We start from the raw sequence: 21,002 nt of genomic DNA on the forward strand, positions 1-21,002 counted from the left end.
GCTGGAAATAAAAAAAAAAGAAGCAAGTCAGAGTGGGACTAAATATTTGCAAAATAATTGTCAAAGGACTGATGTCTGGAATACACAATGAGCATCTACAACTTAATAACAGAGACACAACCAGATAAAATACAGGCAAGAGAACTGAACAGATGTATCACAGACGAACATATACCAACGGCCAATAAGCACATCATCATCCATCACCACGGAAATGCAAAGGAAAATTCAATGAGATACATTATATACCCACCAGGATGGCTAAAGACCAACAACACCAAATGCTGCCAAGGACAGGAGCTAACTAGAACTCTCTTACATCATTAGAGTGTAAATGATGTGACCACTTTGGGGAAAAGACCTGGGGAATTCTAGAATGTCCCCAGTAGCTTTATTCATAGTAGCCCCAAACTAGGAAGTGTCCATCAGTTGGAGAATGGAAGAACAGACTGTGTGGTATAGGCACCTCGGGCCACAACCTCTGAAACACACAGCAGCATGAGTGAGTCTTAAAAACATCATGCCAAGAGAAAGAGGCCTCACCAGACAGCATACACTCCATGATTATATTTCCATGAAGTTCTAGAACAGGTCAAACTAATCTGCGGTGAAAAAAAAATGCAGGCGGGTGGTTGCCTCTGGGGGGTGGCAGTGGGATTGGGGTTGAATGCTAAGAGGCAGAAGAGAATATTCTGGGGGTGATGGTGATGTTCTGATAGATCAGGATGTATTTGTCAGAACTTCTCAATTGGTACACTGAAGATTGGAGTATTTCACTATACATTTTATCCCCATGGACCCCAATCGATAAACAAATATTAAACTCTGGCCAATGACACACATGCTAAAGTTTGTGGTAGGAGGAGTGCACGCATGTTTACAAATTCCTCAGAAATATATCACAAACTAGGCTGAATTGATGGATGGGGTGGGGTGGCTGGTTATATAATAATGCAAATATAGCAAAATGGTAGTTGTGCAATCCGGGGGGGGGGAGTAAATGGGTGTTCACTGCTCTTTCAGGTTGACTGCGTGTTTGAAATTTTTCATAATAAAATGTTGGGGGGGGGATAGAGAATACAAAGCTATAAAAATAGGATAGAACACAACATGCAGTCTCCACCCCGGGTCTGAAATCAGAGGGCTACACCTATTTGCAGGGAAACACGGAGGTCCCCACTTCCACACTGGCCTCTAGATTTGGCTCAGTATAAGAAACCTGGACAGAGTCACATCATCAACATATGCCCCTGGGCCTCCGTATCAAAAAGCCAAAGTACCATCCTAGGGTTTTACGCCCAAAGAGACATTGAGAAAGCTTGTGTGTATGTGTGGAGTGGGTTGATGGCCAGCCCAGTTCAGCTGTTTTAAGTCATTTGATCCAGTTGGGAAGACAACAGGGGGGTGTACATGGATGAGGGGCCCACCAGGTAATTCATTCTAAGCCCAATCCCGTGTGATCATGCCTATCCTCTCCAGTTGACAGAAAAAGACACAAATGGGGTTTCAGATCAAAAGCGACTACCCTATGAGGCAGGTTTATCATCCTGGTTTTATGATGGATACGAAGGCTCGGAGATGGTAAATAATGTGTCCAAGAACCCCCAACTGGAGCTGGAGTGCAAGCACAGCCCTAGCAGGCCTCAAAGCACAGGCCTTTTCCAGAAAATCCCCCTCCCAAACCCTTCCCCGGACCAGAAGACACAGGGGTGCAACCCGTGTGTGTCTATAAAGCACCGTGACCACGGAAAATCAGGCTTCAGGAGACAATGTAAAATTTCATTCCCTTAGGGCAAGAGGCCCCATCCCACTCCCATGGTGGCCCTGCACTTCACAGATGGTGGTGGATCACCTATTGCTCTGTGTCTCCCTGCTGGGCGTGCTCATCAGGCCACAAGCATGCCAAACCCAGCCTGCAGTGGGTCTACCTCCTGTTCACTGTGTTAGAGAATGTCAGGCACTACCTGTTTCCACCCACAGACTTCAGCGAAGGAGTACAGTTCGGCAGCGACCTGTCACCCCCAGCCTTTGGTGTCTGCCTCCACCTGCCTGTGCACCACCCCACTGAGCTGTGAGCAGTGACAGGTCCGGAAGGGGCCAGAACTCCTTCCCCACAGTTTGGGTCTGTAACTCTGCCACCAGCTCTTGGGCAAAGGGGAGCAGGGGAAGCATTAAGAAGCTTGTAACTGGGGCAAGTGTCTCACTGATCTGAATTCGCATGCCATCACAAATTCCAAAGGGCTCCATTCCACCCACCATGAAGAGACACAGACCCTCCTATAGTTTTCCACGGGGCTCAACTCCAGCACCAAGCATCCGACTCATTCACGCAGGTTAAAAAAAAAAAAAAATCTATAAACACCAGGCTTTGTGACTTACCAGAGCTCTTCGGGGTGATCTTTTGAGAGCAACCTATCTATGTAAACATCAAATATGCCATTCACTTATTAAAAAAAAAAGAAAAGAAAAAGAAAAAGGAAAGAACCAGAATCCTATGAAAATTCCTTTAATTTTCATCTTTTGGAAATACATGTTTCATTTTTTTATTTCCATGATACAAAAAAAATGTTAAATATCTAACAATGATCTGTATGAAGAAGATCTACTGAAGTAGATCTGTGAAATTCTGTCACTGTTGGGATCAGTTTCAACAGAGAAAAGGGCTGGTACATGTCACTTGTGATTTCACGCACACGTACATGCACACACATGTGCCACCTCAGTCCCAGGCACACACTCAGAGATGATGAGCAGGCGGAGACAGGGGAAAGCGGACACAGCACTCATGGAAAAACAGAAGTGAACTTTTTGGACGTGTACAGTCCGCCGTGAGGAACTCACATCTTAGGAAAAAGGACTCTAAACAGATACGGCCCGAAGGCCAAGGCAAAGGGTAAGCTCCTTTGCAGGTGGACAGCAGATGTTTTCCTACTGGAAAAATGGGCTTGAGCGCTGAGGATTTTCAGGCAGCTATGGGGGGAAGTGGGCAGAGGCAAGTGATCTCCCCATCCGTTGGGAGGCCCCCGAATCAGGAGAGAACCCCTCGAAGCGAGAAAGACTTCAACCCAAAACTCTGATCACTGTGCCCAAGGATGCTGGCTCTTTGCTTATTTCACAGCCGACATTCCCCGTAGCGTGGATTCTTAAATGTGCTAAAAGTCATGAAAGCAAAGGCTTCACGCAAGCAACAAATAATCAACTGGTTCATAATGTGCACATTCACGACAGCTTACAACCGTGCTGAGTGTCAGCAGACACTTTACATTAAAAGGGAAGAAGAGAGACACAGCCACGAAAATAAAAACTGTTGTGTTTTGTTTTTTTTCCAGGACACATACTTGGTTTCAAACCCCTCCCATACCACATTTTATTAAATTAAATACAGTATGGCTTCCGAATGTGCTGGCTGGTTCCTCTGCAGCCACAGCACCAGTGATGTGTTTCCCTCAGGCCCGGGTTACCACGTGTCGGGAACTTCGAAGAGCTTGGCAGGGCTGTCCGGGATGGCTCCTGGGGGGCCGGGGGGACATAAAACCAAACACGGTGAACAGGTGAGGATGGCACCTGGGGGCCCCAACAACCAGCAAAGAGCAGAGCATCCACTGCTGGCTGCAAAGGCCACTGCAGGCAGGCCTGGGCCAGACACGGCAAGCCCACCCCTGCCCATGGGCAGCAGTGCCCAGCAGCCGGAGGTGACCCCACCCAACGTCACATGTAGGATCAGTGACAGGTCTCCCTGCTTGGACACCTCTTTACTTCACATCTCTCTTGGGGAGCACAAGCTGCATTCTTTGCTAGCCACCATGCTGGGCACTCAGTTAAATATTTTTCTTTTCTTTTTTTTTTTTTTAATTAGAAAAGTTCTATGCCCAGTGTGGAGCTTGAACTCACAACTCCAAGATTGAGTTGTGTGCTCTACCGACTGAGCCAGCCAAGTGGCCCTCAGTTCATTTAATCTTCATAAAAGCCCAGCATGGTGTGGGACACCTGAGTGGCAGAGTCAGTTAAGAGTCCACTCTTGGATTCTGCTGAGATCGTGATCTCAGGGTGGTAAGATCGGGCCCCATGTTGGTTCTACACTCAGTGGAGGGTCTGAATCTCTTCCTCTTCCCCTGCCCCTCTCGCTCGTGCTCTCTCTCAAATTAATAAATTAACTAAGCATAGTAGGATCAATATCCCCATTTTACAGATGTAAGAACAGGCTCAGAGAAGCTAGGTAAGGTGAGCAGTCTCACACAGCCAGCAAGTGGCTGAGGTGGAACTAGATCCTTCCATGACATACACAGCCTGTCATGTCCCAGGACACCAGGTTTCTCTGTGCCAGCTGCTCTGTGCCAGAACCCAGAAGAGAAACCCAAGGGACTGGTGACTTTTTTAGAGAAGCTGACCAATGAGGGTTCAGAGACCCCCAAAAGGGGCAAAAGTCAAAGCGTGCAGCCATTTCAGAGTTCAGCAACACTGGCTAAGTGTCTAAGGTCCTCTTCAGTTACAGTTTTACCCGGAAGCTGCAATGCCACTCTCTGTAATGACAGCAGCACAGCCAGGTGGGGGCCTGGACCAGCCGTGTCAAGCTGAGCGAAGGGGAAGTAAGTCAGAGATGAGTGTGGCCACAATGGAAAGTGTGACAGACCAGGAGCTCCTGCACCAGGGGTGGCGTACATTACTTAAGCAGGGTTGGCAGGGAAAACGGGCAAAGCTAAGCCCCAGCTGCTAACACTCCAGAGATTCCAGAGGGGAGAGGGCTTGGATGCTGCCTAAAATGGTAACTTTTAAAACTGGAGGAGGTGCAAGGTCCTGCAAAGTAGGAAATCACTCAGCTGAGAGTGGCCACCTCAATGGCAGGAATGTCTAAAGATAACTAGGTCTGAACACACAAAATAACACAGGATTTCAGCCAACACGAGAATTCCCACTTGGGATCATTTCCTGAGATGAAGTTCAGACGGAGAGGATGAGAAGACTGGGAGAGGGATACTTGGAGTCTGGTGCCCTGGGTCTCCTCCCAGCAAAGACTGTGTGTAAGACTGCTCTTGAGAAGTGAAGAGGGACAGGAGATGCTCCGCGTGACAGATTCCCAGGATCCAGTTAGGTTATTAAAGAACAAAACACACAGACACTCCCCTCCCCAGAACAAGTAAATAATGCAGATGGGCTGTGTTAAGACAGCACTAGCCTGACCTTTCAATCACAAATTCATATGATACCTGATTGTAGGGGCACCCAGGTGGCTCAGTCACCTGGCAGTTAAACGTCTGCCTTCAGCTCAGGTCATGATCTCAGGGTCCTGGGATCGAGCCCCTCCTCAGGTTCCCTGCTCAGTGGGGAGCCTGCTTCTTCCTCTCCCTCTGTACCTGCCGCCCCCCCTCCGGTCCAGCCCCAGCTCATGCTCTCTTGCTTGCTCAGCTTTCTGTCTCTCAAACAAGTAAATAAAATCTTAAAAAAAAAAAGAAAGAAAAACCTGATTGTAAGTAGGAAAAGCAACACCCATAGGACATTTTTATAATCCACATTACAAAGAAATAGCACAGCAGTCAATTAGCCATTTTAAAGGTAAAAGCCACAATGCCGAGTGTGGGGAACTGAAATAAATTCAAACTAGCTGTGAGGGAAATCAAACAAACAAACAAAAAGCTAAATGGTTGAAAGCAACTGCACTGTCATACTTCTAACAGCACCTGCTGTCAGCTGGATGGGACCATGTGTGGGTGTGGCAGCATGCCAGCAGACACACAGGAAGTGACTTGGTGAGGAGATGGTGAGGAATAGCAGAGTAAGCAAAAGCTTTGGATGAGCAAGTCTGGCTTGGCCATTTGACTGGCTGTGTGGCTCTGAATACCTCTCACGGCCTCATCTATCAGCTGGATTGATCATCGCTTTCTGCCACATGGGCCTGCTGTGGTACAGCCGAGTTCCTGACACAGTCAGTTTTTCATGGATGTTGGGTCTCTTCCCCTTATCGGTAAGGTGGTCCAACACTAAACATGGTTGTTTCCCAGGAAGCCGACAGCCTGCAGTCAAGAAGATCCTAGTTTTCACTACCTAAAATGTGCAGCTGCTGGGCAACAATATGTCCAGAGGAACCAGAACTTTAGGAACCACCTAAAAAGAGACCTGGACCAGAGGGGGCTGGAGGTCACTACTGGTATTCTTTCTAGCACTTTCTAGAAAGGGGGTTGCTGTAGACTGAAGGATCAGTCTCAATGCTGGTGGATAAGGAGATAGGATCAGTGCTCCAAGGAGCTCATTTTCACAGCCCTGTTTTATTTGAGCGGAAAGAATTCTGGAACAATTTTTCTTTTTAAACAAATATTTCTGGATGCCTGCTTCCTGTTAGGATGGTTCTCAATGCATACCTTGCATCATATATAAAAATTAACTCAAAATGGGCTGTATCTCTAAATATAAAGCCTAAAACCATAAAACTTCTAGATGAAAACACAGAAAGATCTTTGTAATCTGGAGTCAGGCAAAGATTTCTTAGATGTGACACTAAAGGCATAATCCAAGAAAAAAAATTATAAATTGGATTTCAGTAAAATTTTAAGCTTCTACTATTTGAAGGTTATTATTAAGAAAATGAAAAGAAAAGCAAAGTTTGGAAGAATGTGCAAAACACCCAAAAGGACTTATAACCAGAACATACAAAGAACTCTCAACGCTCAAGGACAAGAAAAAAACCACCTGATGAAAAAATGGGCAAAAGATTTGAAAAGACATTCTGCCAAAGAAGAGATCTGGATGGCAACTAATTATACACCCTAAAGACATACTTAGCATTATTAGTCATTAGGGAAATTCAAGTCAAAGCCATATGAGATACCACTACAGACCCACTGGAATGGCTAAAATACTGGTGAAGGTGCAGAGCCACTGGAAGCCTCACTGGCTACTCTGGAAAACACTGTGCCAGTTTCTTAGAAGGTGAAACATGCACGTACTTACTTTAAGACCCAGCAATTCCACTCTTAGGTATTTATCTCAAAGAAATGAAAAGTTAGTTCATATAAGAAACTGTTTGCAAATGTTTATAGCAACTTGATTCTTAGTTGCTAAAAAAGTGCTAACAACCTAAATGTCAACGGGCAAAATGGATAAACAGCAATAGGTCCATAAAACAGGATACTAACTCAACAATAGGAAGGAATGAACCACTGGTATGTGCAACAGCAAAATGAATCTCAAACATATTAAGAAAGAAGCATATCAGCAGTTGCCAGGATCTAGGGCTGGGAGGGATGCGACATGAGGGAATCTTCTGGAATGATACAACTGTTCTCTCTCTCTCTTCTTAAAAAGATGTATTCATTTTAGAAAGAAGAGGGGTAGGGACAGAGGGAGAGGAGGAGGGAAAATCTCAAGTAGACTCCCTGCCAAGTGTAGAGCCTGACATGGGGCTTGATCTCACCACCCTGAGATCATGGACCTGAGCTGAAATCAAGAGTCAGATGCTTAACTGACTGAACCTCCAGGTGCCTCTATGACTATTCTCTCTTTTGATCACAATGATGGTTATATGGCTGTATGCATTTGCCAAAACTCATCAAATTGTGCACCTAAAAGTGATGACTTATTGTACATAAACTGTATCTTAATAAAGCTGACCCTGCAAAAGACAGTAGGAATGTTGTTTTAAAATTCAACAAAATTTTAATATAAAATATTATACTGATAATTAAAATTTGGCCAAGAGGTTTTTTAAATGGGAAAAGAACAGGATACCAAACTATGAAGTATGATGTCAACATGTATAAAAATGACAGGCAGAGGAAAAATACTTAACACAGTATCAAGCAACCACTGGGTTTGATTTTCTTGTTTTTCTTTATTTTACAGATTTTCATAGCGAGCATATTATTTTTATTAACAAAATGACAAAAGAAATGAAAATGTGGTTAACACAAAAGGTGACTGTTTGTATGTCTTTACTTTTCTTATATCCAGAGCTGAAAAGGAGAGATTCTAAGAGCGAAGATGTTTCTTCCCTCAGGTGAATCAAGAACAGAATCTAAAATATTGGAAATTTGCCATTGTATCATTTTCTGGAGTAGAATTCTGTATACAGAAAGATCCTGTGGGGGTGCTATATGAATGTATTTAACTGGAAAATGCTCCAAAGGTAAAGAGGCAGTTTCCCACACCAAGAAGGCAGAGCTTCCCTGAGTAGAGGGCTGCCAGGAGGGACAAGGACTGAGCAGCGTACTGCCCACAGCACACTCCTCATGGGCCACACTGAGGCTATCAGCCACATTGTAAGTGAGGAATTGAAAAGCTCCTTGGCTGGACTTCCCTAGCCTGGATGGTCAGCAACTGCAGACTGCTACTCTAATCCTAAATTTTCATACTGTAACCTTAGGATTTAAGCTTAAAAAGTTCAACCGATTACTCAAGACTCCAGTGACACTCCTGGTTCTTGGCAAACATTTAAAGGTCTGCTGTGTTGTGTTTTAAATGGAAAGCGGAAAAAGACTTGTAGCAGCCTCTCTATTACATGACAAAGTGTAACCAGGAATAGTCACAGAGTCTCCGCCACTCTTCTGTGAATGCTAATTGGGCCTGATAGAACCTCTGGCTACTGGACTGTCCATCAGTATTTTGAAAATGGCCAGTCTGCTCAGCAAGAGGACACTGGAACACAATTCACTTATCAGCAAGAACAGGTGTGCTGTAGAAACTCATTCGTTATACACTGTCTGGGGGACATGTCCTAGGGATACTTTATTTCAGCCTAAATGACAGGAAGAACTCTGTTTCTTTACATACCAATTGAGAATGTACCTTGAATTTCCCCCGAGGAAAAACAGATAGCACTACCATTCTATACCAATCTTAATAAATGTAAGAGGAAGGGACTTACATTATACATCTGTACCCTGAAAACAGCATAGAAACAACACTTAGGAGGAAAATACTTGCTAAGTACATAATATGTACATAGTGAGCTCCTAAAGAGAATGGTTGCTTGGTCACATGACTTCATCACAACAAAGTCCAAGTTGGCTGTTGTTTCTGCTCTTGACCAGCTCCTTTCTAAAGAGTCCTTTGCTTCCTCTAAAGTTTGGATAAATTTCATATATGGCAGAATGGTAGGTACAACGTGTGAGCTCTGGACCAGATGGTCCTCCCCAGAGCCCCCAACACCAGCTATATTTGACTTTGCCAGTTTGAATTCTTTAAGCCCGTGTCCTCTCTAGAAATCGGAAATAATGGTATCTATACTTTACTGGGTTTTTATAAGGAATAGATGCAAAGGATGTTCCTGGCACAAATGCTGGCTACATGATAATAAACTCACTAAACAGTCATTTCTTTGGCAGTTGAAGACATTTTGTTAGCTGGGAAGGGGTCTAGTACCGAACTCTCAGTACATCTTAGATATTAAAATGTGTAACTAAGACAGATGACACTGTTTTGTGTGGGATTTACTAAGCCACCAACTGACCCAGGACTGCTACAAGACACAATATTCTATGGTCCTCCTTTTTGCTATTATTTCCTCTTTAGAAAACAGAACCCTCCCTGACTTGTGGAACAGTGTCTTTTACACTTTTCATGCTTTCGCTGACAATGCCAGGCACCTACCACACCTTCATGAATTACCTGTGGCCCTGTCAAGATATGCTTGCCAGGAGGAGAGATCAGACAGGATGCCCTGGAAGCTGTCTCTGCAGGTCAGGCTTTCCCACACCATACCAAACTGTCCCATCTGGTTGTTGCCAACACCCCAATGAGGTCTTCATGGCTCCTGGTACGCTCTGAACCCGAGTGCTTAATACAGACCCTTCACAGGGTCAGACCTTTGTATTTTCACTCACCCTAGGACCTTATGAAAATCACCAAGCAATCCAAATTGGTTGACTCCACAGGCTCAGAGCCTGGTATCTTGGCTGACACCCTGCTGAGAATATTAGCGCTAAATGCTTACAAGGGAACAGCCGAGAAGGACCCATTAAACCTCCAGCTTTGTGCTGCTGGAAGGTCTCGCCCGGTGAATGGGGCTCCAGAAGCCCAATTATCTCAAGTTCTCTGATTCAATTAAAAGCTGTCAAGATGTTTCTGTCTTTCTCTTTGAGTGAGACTGACAAAGAAGTACAAAATCTATCATTTTTTTTCTTTTTTAGCTCAAATCTTGTGGCAGTGACAGCTTTACTGTCAATGGGAGGAAAATAAAAACCTATTTTAATGACGGTATTATACATTCAAAACCCCAAATAACTCACAGAAAGTTTTCGCTTAGAATGATAGAAGTTATAAAGGGAGCTAATCTATTCAACCAGTCTATTATTAGGTATTTGAATGTTAATACCTGTAAGATTATGCTGAGATAGAAGGAGGGGGGCACCTGTCATCTTGTCCCTGAGAGCTAAGAGAGAAACTGAAAATTTCAGAAGAGACTGGGAGATGAGGGAGAGAACACAAGAGGGGACCCCGCCCCCTGCCACACTAGCCCGGATCTCCTTAAGTCATGTCGACAATTCAGTGTTAACATTCGCTGAGCACATACGATGAGGTAGTGTTAGAAGGGATCCCAGGGAAAGATTAAGAGTGTTACAGAAGACGAAAAACTTCTCCAATGCTCCATTTAGGGAACAGAGGGGAGGCATGTCATGGAGGACCATGGGGATTCAAGAGGCAGTGGAAAGATACAATTCAGGCTTCAAAGAAGACCCGAAATCTTCAGGGAAAGCTCGGCTTTGGTGTAAAGTATAAAAACATATACAACATCTTTGCTGCCTCTCTTGACTTCATTACTATCAATGAGATGTAGAAAACTCCCTGCCGCCAGGTCAGGCCACACAAAAGGAGGGACTAATCTGGAACATGAGGAATTCTTAGCGTCCATACGAAGCAAATTCCACTGTTTTCTGACTTTCCTTTGGTTTGATTATTGGTTCTGCTCACCAGGAAGCCGTCGTGATGGGAGACACAGGAGACGGACAGTTGGGGCTGGGTGAGAGACCCTCCTATCCTGAGCAGACACAGGGCAAACCAGAGGACTCCGGCATCTCGGGTGAGTCATGTTCCCCATTAGGCCTCCAATCTCTTAACTGTGAAGTGAAACTTGATGACCATCTCAGAACTTTAAAGGGAAGATCGAACTCCTGCCAAGCCTGAAATGCTGCACTGGACCCCAAGCAAGCAGCAGTCAGCAAGGGGCCCAGAAGGTGGTGGCCGATCTCCTGGAGAGAGAACCAGCCCGGCTGACCAGTGAGCCCCCCACTCATGTCACAGTCCAGCACTGTAGAGGGTCTGTTCCTGAAGGGCTGAATTTGGTCATGGACCCCCCACAGCATCCGGGTGATGGGAAGAACAGGGGATTCAGCTCCAGGAAGGCCTGGACTTCCCTTCTGGGGCTAGCCACATGGTTCTGCACAGGTTTCTTAACCTCTCTGAGTCAGACACCTGTGTCACTAGGATAATCCCCTACGTCCCTACGTCGGGGCTGCTGTGAGAAGGGAATTAAATAAGGAAAGAAAAGGCTCCTAACACAGCACCTAGCACATACTAGGCTCTCAACCTGGGTTAGTTTCCAGTTTCCTTTGCTCCTTATATAATTCTGCTTATGAGAGAAATTCAGGCTGCCTGGCGTTTTGCTGGGAACGGTGAAAATTCTGCCACTGAAAATAACATGTGTAGGAGGAGGCCTCTGTGCAAATTTAAATGCACATTTAAGATACTGAGGCTACGTACACACATCAGCAAAACCTCTAAACCATGGAGGAGAGAGAGAGGATTACCAAAGCAAAGTAACCATCTTTAACTGCGAAGGCCCCTGCCAAGCCTCCCTCTATCAAGAGACAGGGCTTTTTAGGGATTCCTCAAATTAAATTAAATGAATCCTAAAAAGCATCTGGTCCCATGGAAAACTGCAGCAGTCACCTTCATCTGCGGGGGACATATTCCAAAATACCCAGTAGATGCCTGAAACTTCCGGTAGTACTATACCCTATATACACCATGATATTTCCTGCACATACACGGCTATGATAAAGTTTAATTTATAAATGCACAGAGATTAACAAGAGCTAACAACAAACAAGAACAATTATAACAATGCATTGTAATAAAAGCCATATGAATTGGTTTTTCTCTCTTAAAAAATCGTATTTTTGGACGATTTTTGGACTCACCCTTCTTCTTGTGATGATGTGAGATGATAATATGCCCTCATGATGAGATGAAGTGAGGGGAATGACATAGGCATGGTGACCCAGTATTAGGCTACTGATGACCTTCTCTCTCTCTCCTTTTTTTAAAAAGATTTTATTTATTCATGAGAGACACAGAGAAAGGCACAGACACAGGCAGAGGGAGAAACAGACTCCCTGCAGGGAGCCCGATGTGGGACTTGATCCCAGGACCCCAGCATCACGAATCAAACCAAAGGCAGACACTCAACCACTGAGCCACCCAAGTGCCCCTACCAATGACCTGCTGATGACAAGTCAGAAGGATCCTCTGCTTCTGGATTGCCGCTGACCATGGGAAACTATGGATAAGGGTGGGGGGTGGGGACTGTTGCACGTGGGCTTTGGCGCCAACCGAAGCCCTGCTATCACTTCTCTCCCCAAACTATGAGTTTCTAGAGCCTTAAAGAGTGAACAAGTCCAGAACTTTAGTAAGATCTTATACAGACCTGCTGGTGAAAGGTCCTTCTTCATTCTTTTTAATTTCTTGGCCTTCTTCTTTCCCTCAGAGAGGGATTCTGCACAGGACTCAGTCTGCTCAAGCTCGGTGTCCGAAATCTCCCCTGATATTCTGGCCTCCAAGTCCGCCTCGGCTGGGCTGGGACTCAGGTTTCTCTTTCCTACTGTGCTGGTCGCTGTAAGACTGAAACACAAACAGTGGAAGGACATGAAAGGTGTGGAGATTAACAGGAACACCAGCCTATAAAATGTCTAAATACTCTTAAGTCTGTAACCACTAAACTAGCAGCCAACAACCTGTATGTGAAAGTTAAAGACTTTATATAGGAACTGAAGTCTAAAAGTTTCCCCGCTGACAGCATTACTCAGAAGCACGTTCTACGTTATGCTTGTGTACATACACATACAAATCCAAGCTGTTCTTAGCACTTCAATGGATGAAATTTTTTTTAAAAAAGATTTTATTTATTTGAGGGAGCGCACACATGCAAGAGAGCACGAGCAGGGCGGGGCGTGGCAGGCAGAGGGAGAAGCAGGCTCCCTGGCTGAGCAGGGAGCCTGGTGACATGGAGCTCAATCACAGGACCCCCCAGGATCATGACCTGAAGGCGGACCCTTAACTTACTGAGCCACCCAGGCGCTCCTCAAAGAACAAAGTTTTAAAGAAAATTGCTGGTCTCTGTTTTGGTAGAGCTCCTAGAGCAGAAGAGCAGAACAGAATAGTAGAGCTGCTGTAACAAAACAATAGTCTTGGGGGTGCTAAATTGGAAGACAGCATTGTTACCTTCATGATTGACTAATGAGGTACGCAGCACAGCAGAAGAACTCTTGAGTGTGCCCCCTATCACCTTGCTCATCATCTGAATCCACTTAGCCAGGGCATATCCCATCTTCACATAATTCTCTTCTGTGCCAAAACGGTGACTTGTCAAATTTATAATTAAACCTGGCTTCACTTTTAAAGCTTTATAGGATGTGACATGTTAAATTAAATCAAATTACATGTCCTGATTTTTCCTTGAGAAAATATGTTCCCTGAAATATAACTTGATAAAAACAGAGACCGCATGGCCCATGTAAGTCCTGTCTCCTCTAAATGGGTCTTATAAATAGATTTTTTATTATAGCCCCCAAATTATGAGAAACATTTAAAAATCAAGTCATTCCAATTCAGGAAGGCCATTCAAGTACAGAGAGGAGGCGGAAAGGGAGAGACTGAGTGAATGCAGACATACCCTGATTTCAGCCTTTTCTCAGGAAGCAAATACTTAAAACGTTACATATAAAGAAACCTCTGGCTACCCAGTCCTCCCAGTTCCTCTATGTTAGTCCTGCATTTGGTCTTATCTGTACTTCACACTTGTTCACTCACGTGAAGAAGGAAAAAGATAAACTGTTTCCCTGGTGGTTCTTAGAAGCCATAGGAGGCAAAATAGGGCTGAGAGCACATGGGCTCTTACGACTGGCTGACTGGCCTTCCACTTGTCCTCTTTTTCACATACATTACATGCACTTTTCTGAAACATCTCTTTTATTGGGGAGACATAAGGAAAAGGGGGGACACCAATGGTAATATTTGGAGGGTTATTAAAAATTCATGCCAAATGTAATGTTTAAAAACTGATAATAAAAAATAATAAAAACTGATAATAGCCTTAAAAAGTTTTTTTTAAATATTTTATTTATTTTAGAGAGAGCTAGAGAGAGTGAGGGGCAGGGGCGCAGATCGAGAATCTCAAGCAGATGCAGGCTCCATCTCATGACTCAGAGATCATGACCTGAGCTGAAATCAAGAGTTGGACACTTAACCTATGGGGAGCTACCCAGGTACCCTACTTTTAAACAGTTTTCTTAAAGATAAAAAATAATTTTGGCTGGTTTCTGAAAATTTGGAAAATTCAAAAAGTGTAAGAAAATAATAAGGACCCACTCTTCCACCACAAAAGGGGAACAGGCCTAAAAATTCCTCGGTGCTGTAAATCTTGGAACCTGGTAGTGTCTGAGATGTGAATGTTTAATGAAAACTCAGTTGGGACTTTGAGAAATACAAAGTCCAGAAATAGCCTCAACTACATATAGAAATCTGGTGTACAATGAAGGTCATATCTCCAATTACTGGGGCAAGGATGAACTTTTAAGAAATGGTGTTGAGACTACTGGAAAAGGATAAATTAAACTCATTCTTCACTTGATACAAAAGCATAAACACCCAACGGATCAGATATCTACATGTAAAAAATAAATGTAGATACTACAATAAAATAAATGTAGGTACTACAATAAAACCTGGGTGAATTCCTCCAAAATCTGGGTGTACAAAAAGGCTTTCTCTTTTTTAAGTGTTTTTTTTTTTTTTAAGATTTCCATTTATTTATTCATGAGAGACACACACACACACAGAGAGGCAGAGACACAGGCAGAGGGAGAAGCAGGCTCCATGCAGGGAGCCCGATGTGGGATTCGATCCCAGATCAGGCCCTGGGCTGAAGGCGGCGCTAAACTGCTGAGCCACCCAGGCTTTCTCACTATGACTTGCAATCCAAAATCCAGACACAATAAAAAATTTATAAATTTGATCTCATAAAAATCTTTTGCATGGCAATCAATATGATGAGCAAAGTCAAAAGACAAATGAGAAACCAGGGAAAAATATCTGTAGCATATATTATTGATAAAAGGTTAATGTCTCTGATATACAAATAACTCAATCTGAGGGGAGTCATGGCAGAGCCATGAACTCACTGTATAGAGGGGAATGTGGCAATATTAACAAAACTACATATTTACTTACTTCTTGAGTCTACAATTGCACTTGTAGGAATTTGGAAGATATACCTTTAACAATGCAAAAATACATATGCACAGGTTATTTATTCATTGCAGCTTTCTTTGTAATTACAAAATACTGCCAAGGCAAAATACTGCCTAAATGTCTAAGCACTGGAAACTGATTAAACTGTGGTACATACATTCGGTGAAGTACTGAGCAAATAAGAAAGAATGAAGATCTCAAAGAACTGATAGGGAATGATTTCTAGTTAAAATAAAATTTAAAAAAAGGTGGAAAAAGCAAAGTGCAAAAGAGCAATGTATAAGTCCAGTATTCCCAGTCTTGGGTAGGGAGTGGGAAAGAACTCAAATCCTGAGCTCTTTAGGAGGTTTGCTTCTGTTGTCAAATGAGTGAAGCAATTTTGAAAAATTCTTAGATGTGTTATAGTACTAAGCAAATGAGTGAATGTGTTGAAGCCAGACACACACATACTGAAGTAGAGGAAGACAAGGAAGAGCCCTCTGGAGATGGAATAATATTGGAGACAAGGCTTAAGCTCATGATTTTAAAAATAAGTATGTGTGTACGTGTGCATATTTATGCATCCACATGCATATGCACATGTGTGCACTAATGTGGGGGTATGTATGTGTGTACATCCATGCACTATCTAATGAAAGAGCCTATGAGCAAAGAAACTCCAGTAGCAGTGAGCACACTAGGTGTCTACATCATAATTTCTAAAATTGAACACCCTAAGAAAAAACAGGGCTTCTGGAAGAATTGGCTTATTCCATGGCTGGGGTAAAGGAGACACAAAATGAGCCTGGAACATCTCGGAATACAAGAAGGCAGGAAACTGCTCAAGATGTGAGGAGGCATGTTACAGGTACGGAGGGCCTGGCTGGAAAAGGCTCTTTCTGGTCAGGTATCTGAGCATCCAAATAAGTAAGGGGCAGTAACAAATTCTAAGCTGATGAAAAAATAGGTTTACATTTATATTTATAATATATATTATATTTGTATGGGTTTATATAATACATGACACAGAGAGGGGAGAAGAAAGAGCTCTTACAGTTGAGTACTAACTAGGAATTGGTAATGGAGAATAGAAACAGAGCTAGCAGATGATCCCTTTGTAACCATCACATGAAGGATGGTCGAGGCAAACATTCTCAGCAGCTGCTCAGCCTGGGGAGATGTTCTGATGGAGGGCAGGATATCTGCATGATCTGAGAGGGTCTCCCCACACACTGGTACCTGCACAGCATCACCTGTGCAGTATTCCAGTCAGGACCGCGTAACTGAAATGCAACCATGAAGAAGTATCAGACAAATCCGGATGGAAAATATTTTACTGGGAAAAAAAAAAGTAGTAGGAGGGAGGGGCTGGTGTTCTTCAACAATGTCACTGTCCCAAGAGACTAAAGAGGTAGGAAACTAGATGTAACACGTTATCACAGAGTGGGCCTTATAATGGAGGGGGGTGGGGAGTGAGACAGATGATACCAGCTGAAATACTAAAACTGGGATATGACTGGTAAAGCATCCTAGCAATGTTAAATTACCGAGGTTGGTAACTGTACTGTAGGTGTGTAAGAAAATATCCTTACTTAGTGGACTTAGGGACAAAGGATCATGATGTAGTTAACTTCCTTTCAGATGGCTCAGAAAAAAAAAGTAAGTATGTTGGGAGGCATGCAGAGAAAAAGAGAGGGAATGGGGGGCGCCTGAGTGGCTCAATTGGTTGAGCAATCAACTCTTGGTTTCCACTCAGGTCATGATCTCAGGGTCTTGAGATCAAGCTTGAGCTGCGGTGCTCAGCAGGGAGTCCGCTTGTGATTCTGACTCTCTCCTTCTCCCTCCGCCCTCCCCCTCCCACCACCCTCTCTTAAAAAAAAAAAAAAAGAAGGAAGAAAAAAAAGAAAGAGGGAAAGGAAAAGGGGAGGAGAGAGCATGATATGGAGTGTGTGTACACAGATGAGAGGATGCAGGAAGAGAGAGCAAGCGCACAAATGCATAATAATATAAATGGAGCAAAGTGTCAACAACAAAAAGGATTTTCATAAATTCTTCCCATTAATTTACAACATATTTCTTAGTTCCGCATCTGTAGTTTCTGCCCCTAAACAAGAATCCTTTGCTTCCTAGGAAGGTCTGTTGTGTATTGGATATCCTGCCTGTGAAAGCCCTCAGATATGCGTGGAATGGATACATATCAGATGTTAATTGGGTATATGGATGTAATATCCACGCTTGTGTAAAATTTTCTCAACTATCATTCTCTTAATAAAAATAAAAGCTGTGACTATATCCCATGTAATTTAATAAAGCAGTTTTAGATCAAAACCAGTTTTTACTGTGGAAGGAGCCTCGGTGTCCATCGAAAGATGAATGGATAAAGAAGATGTGGTTTATGTATACAATGGAATATTACTCAGCCATTAGAAACGACAAATACCCACCATTTGCTTCAACGTGGATGGAACTGGAGGGTATTATGCTGAGTGAAGTAAGTCAATCGGAGAAAGACAAACAGTGTATGTTCTCATTCATTTGAGGAATATGAATAATAGTGAAAGGGAATATAAGGGAAGGGAGAAGAAATGTGTGGGAGATATCAGAAAGGGACACAGACTCCTAAACTCTGGGAAACGAACTAGGCGTGGTGGAAGGGGAGGAGGGCGGGGGGTGGGGGTGAATGGGTGACGGGCACTGAGGGGGACACTTGACGGGATGAGCTCTGGGTGTTATTCTGTATGTTGGTAAATTGAACACCAATAAAAATTAATTTATTAAAAAACAGTTTTTATTATATATGGAAAACCAGATATATGAGCCTTTAATTTTTTACTATTTATACATTTTCAAGGTATGGCTGCGTGTGCACATGTATATATGTATGGGTACTCTCCATATATGCGTGCTGGTAAGACAATCCTTTACAGACTGATTTTAATTTTTTAACATTTTATTTTGTTGTTGTTGTTGTTTTTTTCATCATGCTAAGTGTGGTCTTAATCCCCACCCCCTATATCCCTCACCTTCCCATCCATCTCCTCTCTGGATACCCTTAGCTTGTTTTTATAGTTAAGAGCAGTTCCTTGATTTGTCTCTCTCACTCTTCTAGAGATTGATGTCAAAGGTCAACAAAAATCAGACAAAACCACCTTCCATGAGTCTGAGCTCATTCTGCGAGCAGAATTTTAATGCACAAACTGAGCTACTTCATAATGAATATGAAATGCACATTTAAATCCACTGAAGAAGTGGTAATGAATGAAAAAATAAAATGTTAGAGACACAACCCGGTGTGTCAGAACTGAACATTAAACCTTCATTGGCATTTATATGGGGGATGCAAATGATAAACCATTCCAGTTACAATGACTATTAGATCAAACTCAGAATTTTGCTAGAAGTTAAAGTATTGACAAGTCAGCAAGTACAAATCAAATTCTTCTAGGGTGACTATCTCCATTAACTTCTTCCTGTCAGTAGAAAAAAAAAATGTTTGCTAATGGGTTATATTTACACATTACATTTATTTACACATTCCTTTTTCTGTAAAGCCACAAAAATCTGGCTGCCCATGAAGTTTTCCCCTCTTTATTTTAAATGAGGGTATTATTTACATGCAATGAAATTCACTCATTTAGGTATAGAGCTTGATTAATTTTTGGAATTGTATATAACCATGTAAACGCTGAAACAATCAAGACACAGAATGGTTCCCTTTCTCTAAGAAGATTCCTTGTGCCACTCTGTACAGACTTGCAGTGTCTGCAGTGATGCCAGCAAACACTGATCTGCCTGCAGTTCCTATCATTCTGTCTTTTCTAAGAGTTCATATGAAGGGAACTGTACCGTATTTTAGTCTTTTGTGTTTGGCTCTTTCACTTTGCATAATGCCCTGAGAACCATCCATGCAGCTGCAGTACTGGTCTTTCACTCCTTCTGGCACTGAGTAGTGTTATTTACTAGCATGGCTATACCACAATTCATTTATTCATTCACCATTTGATGGGCATTTGGGCTGCTTCCAATATTGTGCTGTTATAAATAATAATACTATGAACATTTGTGTAAAGGCTTTCCTGAGTTTTCTTTTAATCATGGTAAAGTATATGTAACGTAAAACTTACCGTGTTAACCACATTAAGTGTACAGTTCAGTGCCGTTAAGTACATTTATAATGTGCCATTTCCACCACCACCCATCTCTAGAACTCTTCTCATCTTACAATACTGAAGCCCTGTATCCATTAAATGGTAATTCCCCATTCTCCTTCCCCCCAACCCCTGGCAACCATTGTTCTTTCTGCCACTCTGATTGCAACTACTCTAACAGGTACCTCATATTAGTGGGATCATACGGTATTTGTCTTTCTGTGACTGGCTTATTTCACTTTGCAAACTGTCGAGCAATGTGCACATTGTAGCATGTGTCAGAAATTCCTCCCCTTTTAAGGCTGAATAATATTCCACTGTGCGGGTACACCACATTTTGCTTATCCATTCATCTGTCAATGGACACCTGGGATGCTTCCATATTTCAGTTGTGAAAAATACTAATACGAACATCAGTGTACAAATATCTCTTCAAGACCCTGCTTTCAATTCCTTTGGGCATATACCAAGAAGTAGAATTACTGGATCACACGGTAAGTTTATTTTTAGTTTTCAAGGAACCACCATACTGTTTTCATAAGAACATTCCCACAAACAGTGTACAAGGCTCCGATTTCTCTGTGACCTCCTTAACACCTGTTCTTTTCTGGGTTTTGATGGTATAAGGTGGTATCTCGTGGTTCTGTTTGCATTTCCCTAATGATTAGTGATGTTAAGAATCTTTTCATGAGCTTATTGGCCATTCATACATCTTCTTCAGAGATACATCTATGCAAGTTCTTTGCCTATTTTTGAGTAAGATTAGTTTTTGTTATTTTTGTTGAGTTTTAGTTCCCTATATATTATAGATAGTTATCCCTTATCAGATAGAGGAGTTCATTTTGTACATGGTGAATGGTAAGGGTCTAACTTCATTCTTTTCATGTAGAAATCCAGTTTACCCAACACCATTTACTGAAAAGACTGTTCTTTCCCCCACTGAATGGTCTTGGCATTCTTACTGAAAATGACCTGACCATATATGTGAAGTAAGTTTTAAATCAGGAAGTGTTAGTCCTCCAAATCTGTTCTTTTTCAAGATTGTTTTGGCTATCTAGCATTCTTTGAGAATCCATATGAATCTTAGGATGGATTTTTTTTTTATATCTGCCAAAAATGTCACTGGGATTCTGACAGGAATTGCACTGAATCCATAGATAACTTTGGCTAGTACTGAAATCTTGACAATACTGAGTTTTCAAATCGATGAACATGGAGCATGGGGTATCTTTTCATTTACGCAGATCTTCTTTTACTTCTTTCAGCAATGTTTTATAGATAGTTAGGAGACAGCCCTCTCTCCCCATCTTCCTATTCTTACACAGGCACTAATCTCACCATGAGGCCTCTACCCTCATGACCCCATCTAATTTTAACCATCTCCCAAAGACCCCATCTCCTAACTCCATCACACTGGGG

At 42.7% G+C, this 21,002-nt stretch overlaps 1 protein-coding gene across 1 annotated transcript in view; it reads right to left on the reverse strand.

The window, feature by feature from the left end:
* Positions 1-3,294: 3,294 nt before the first annotated feature.
* PARN (poly(A)-specific ribonuclease) overlaps positions 3,295-21,002 on the reverse strand; it is a 156,180-nt gene continuing 138,472 nt past the window's right edge. The window contains exons 23-24 of the mRNA XM_055340577.1: positions 12,635-12,828; positions 3,295-3,510 (exon numbers count right to left, since the gene is read on the reverse strand). Coding sequence (XP_055196552.1) covers positions 3,458-3,510; positions 12,635-12,828 — 247 coding nt within the window. The 3' untranslated portion in view covers positions 3,295-3,457. The remainder of the gene's footprint in view (positions 3,511-12,634; positions 12,829-21,002) is intronic.

Source organism: Nyctereutes procyonoides, unplaced genomic scaffold (assembly GCF_905146905.1).
Source record: "Nyctereutes procyonoides isolate TBG_1078 unplaced genomic scaffold, NYPRO_anot_genome, whole genome shotgun sequence".
In the NCBI taxonomy this organism is placed as follows: domain Eukaryota; kingdom Metazoa; phylum Chordata; class Mammalia; order Carnivora; family Canidae; genus Nyctereutes; species Nyctereutes procyonoides.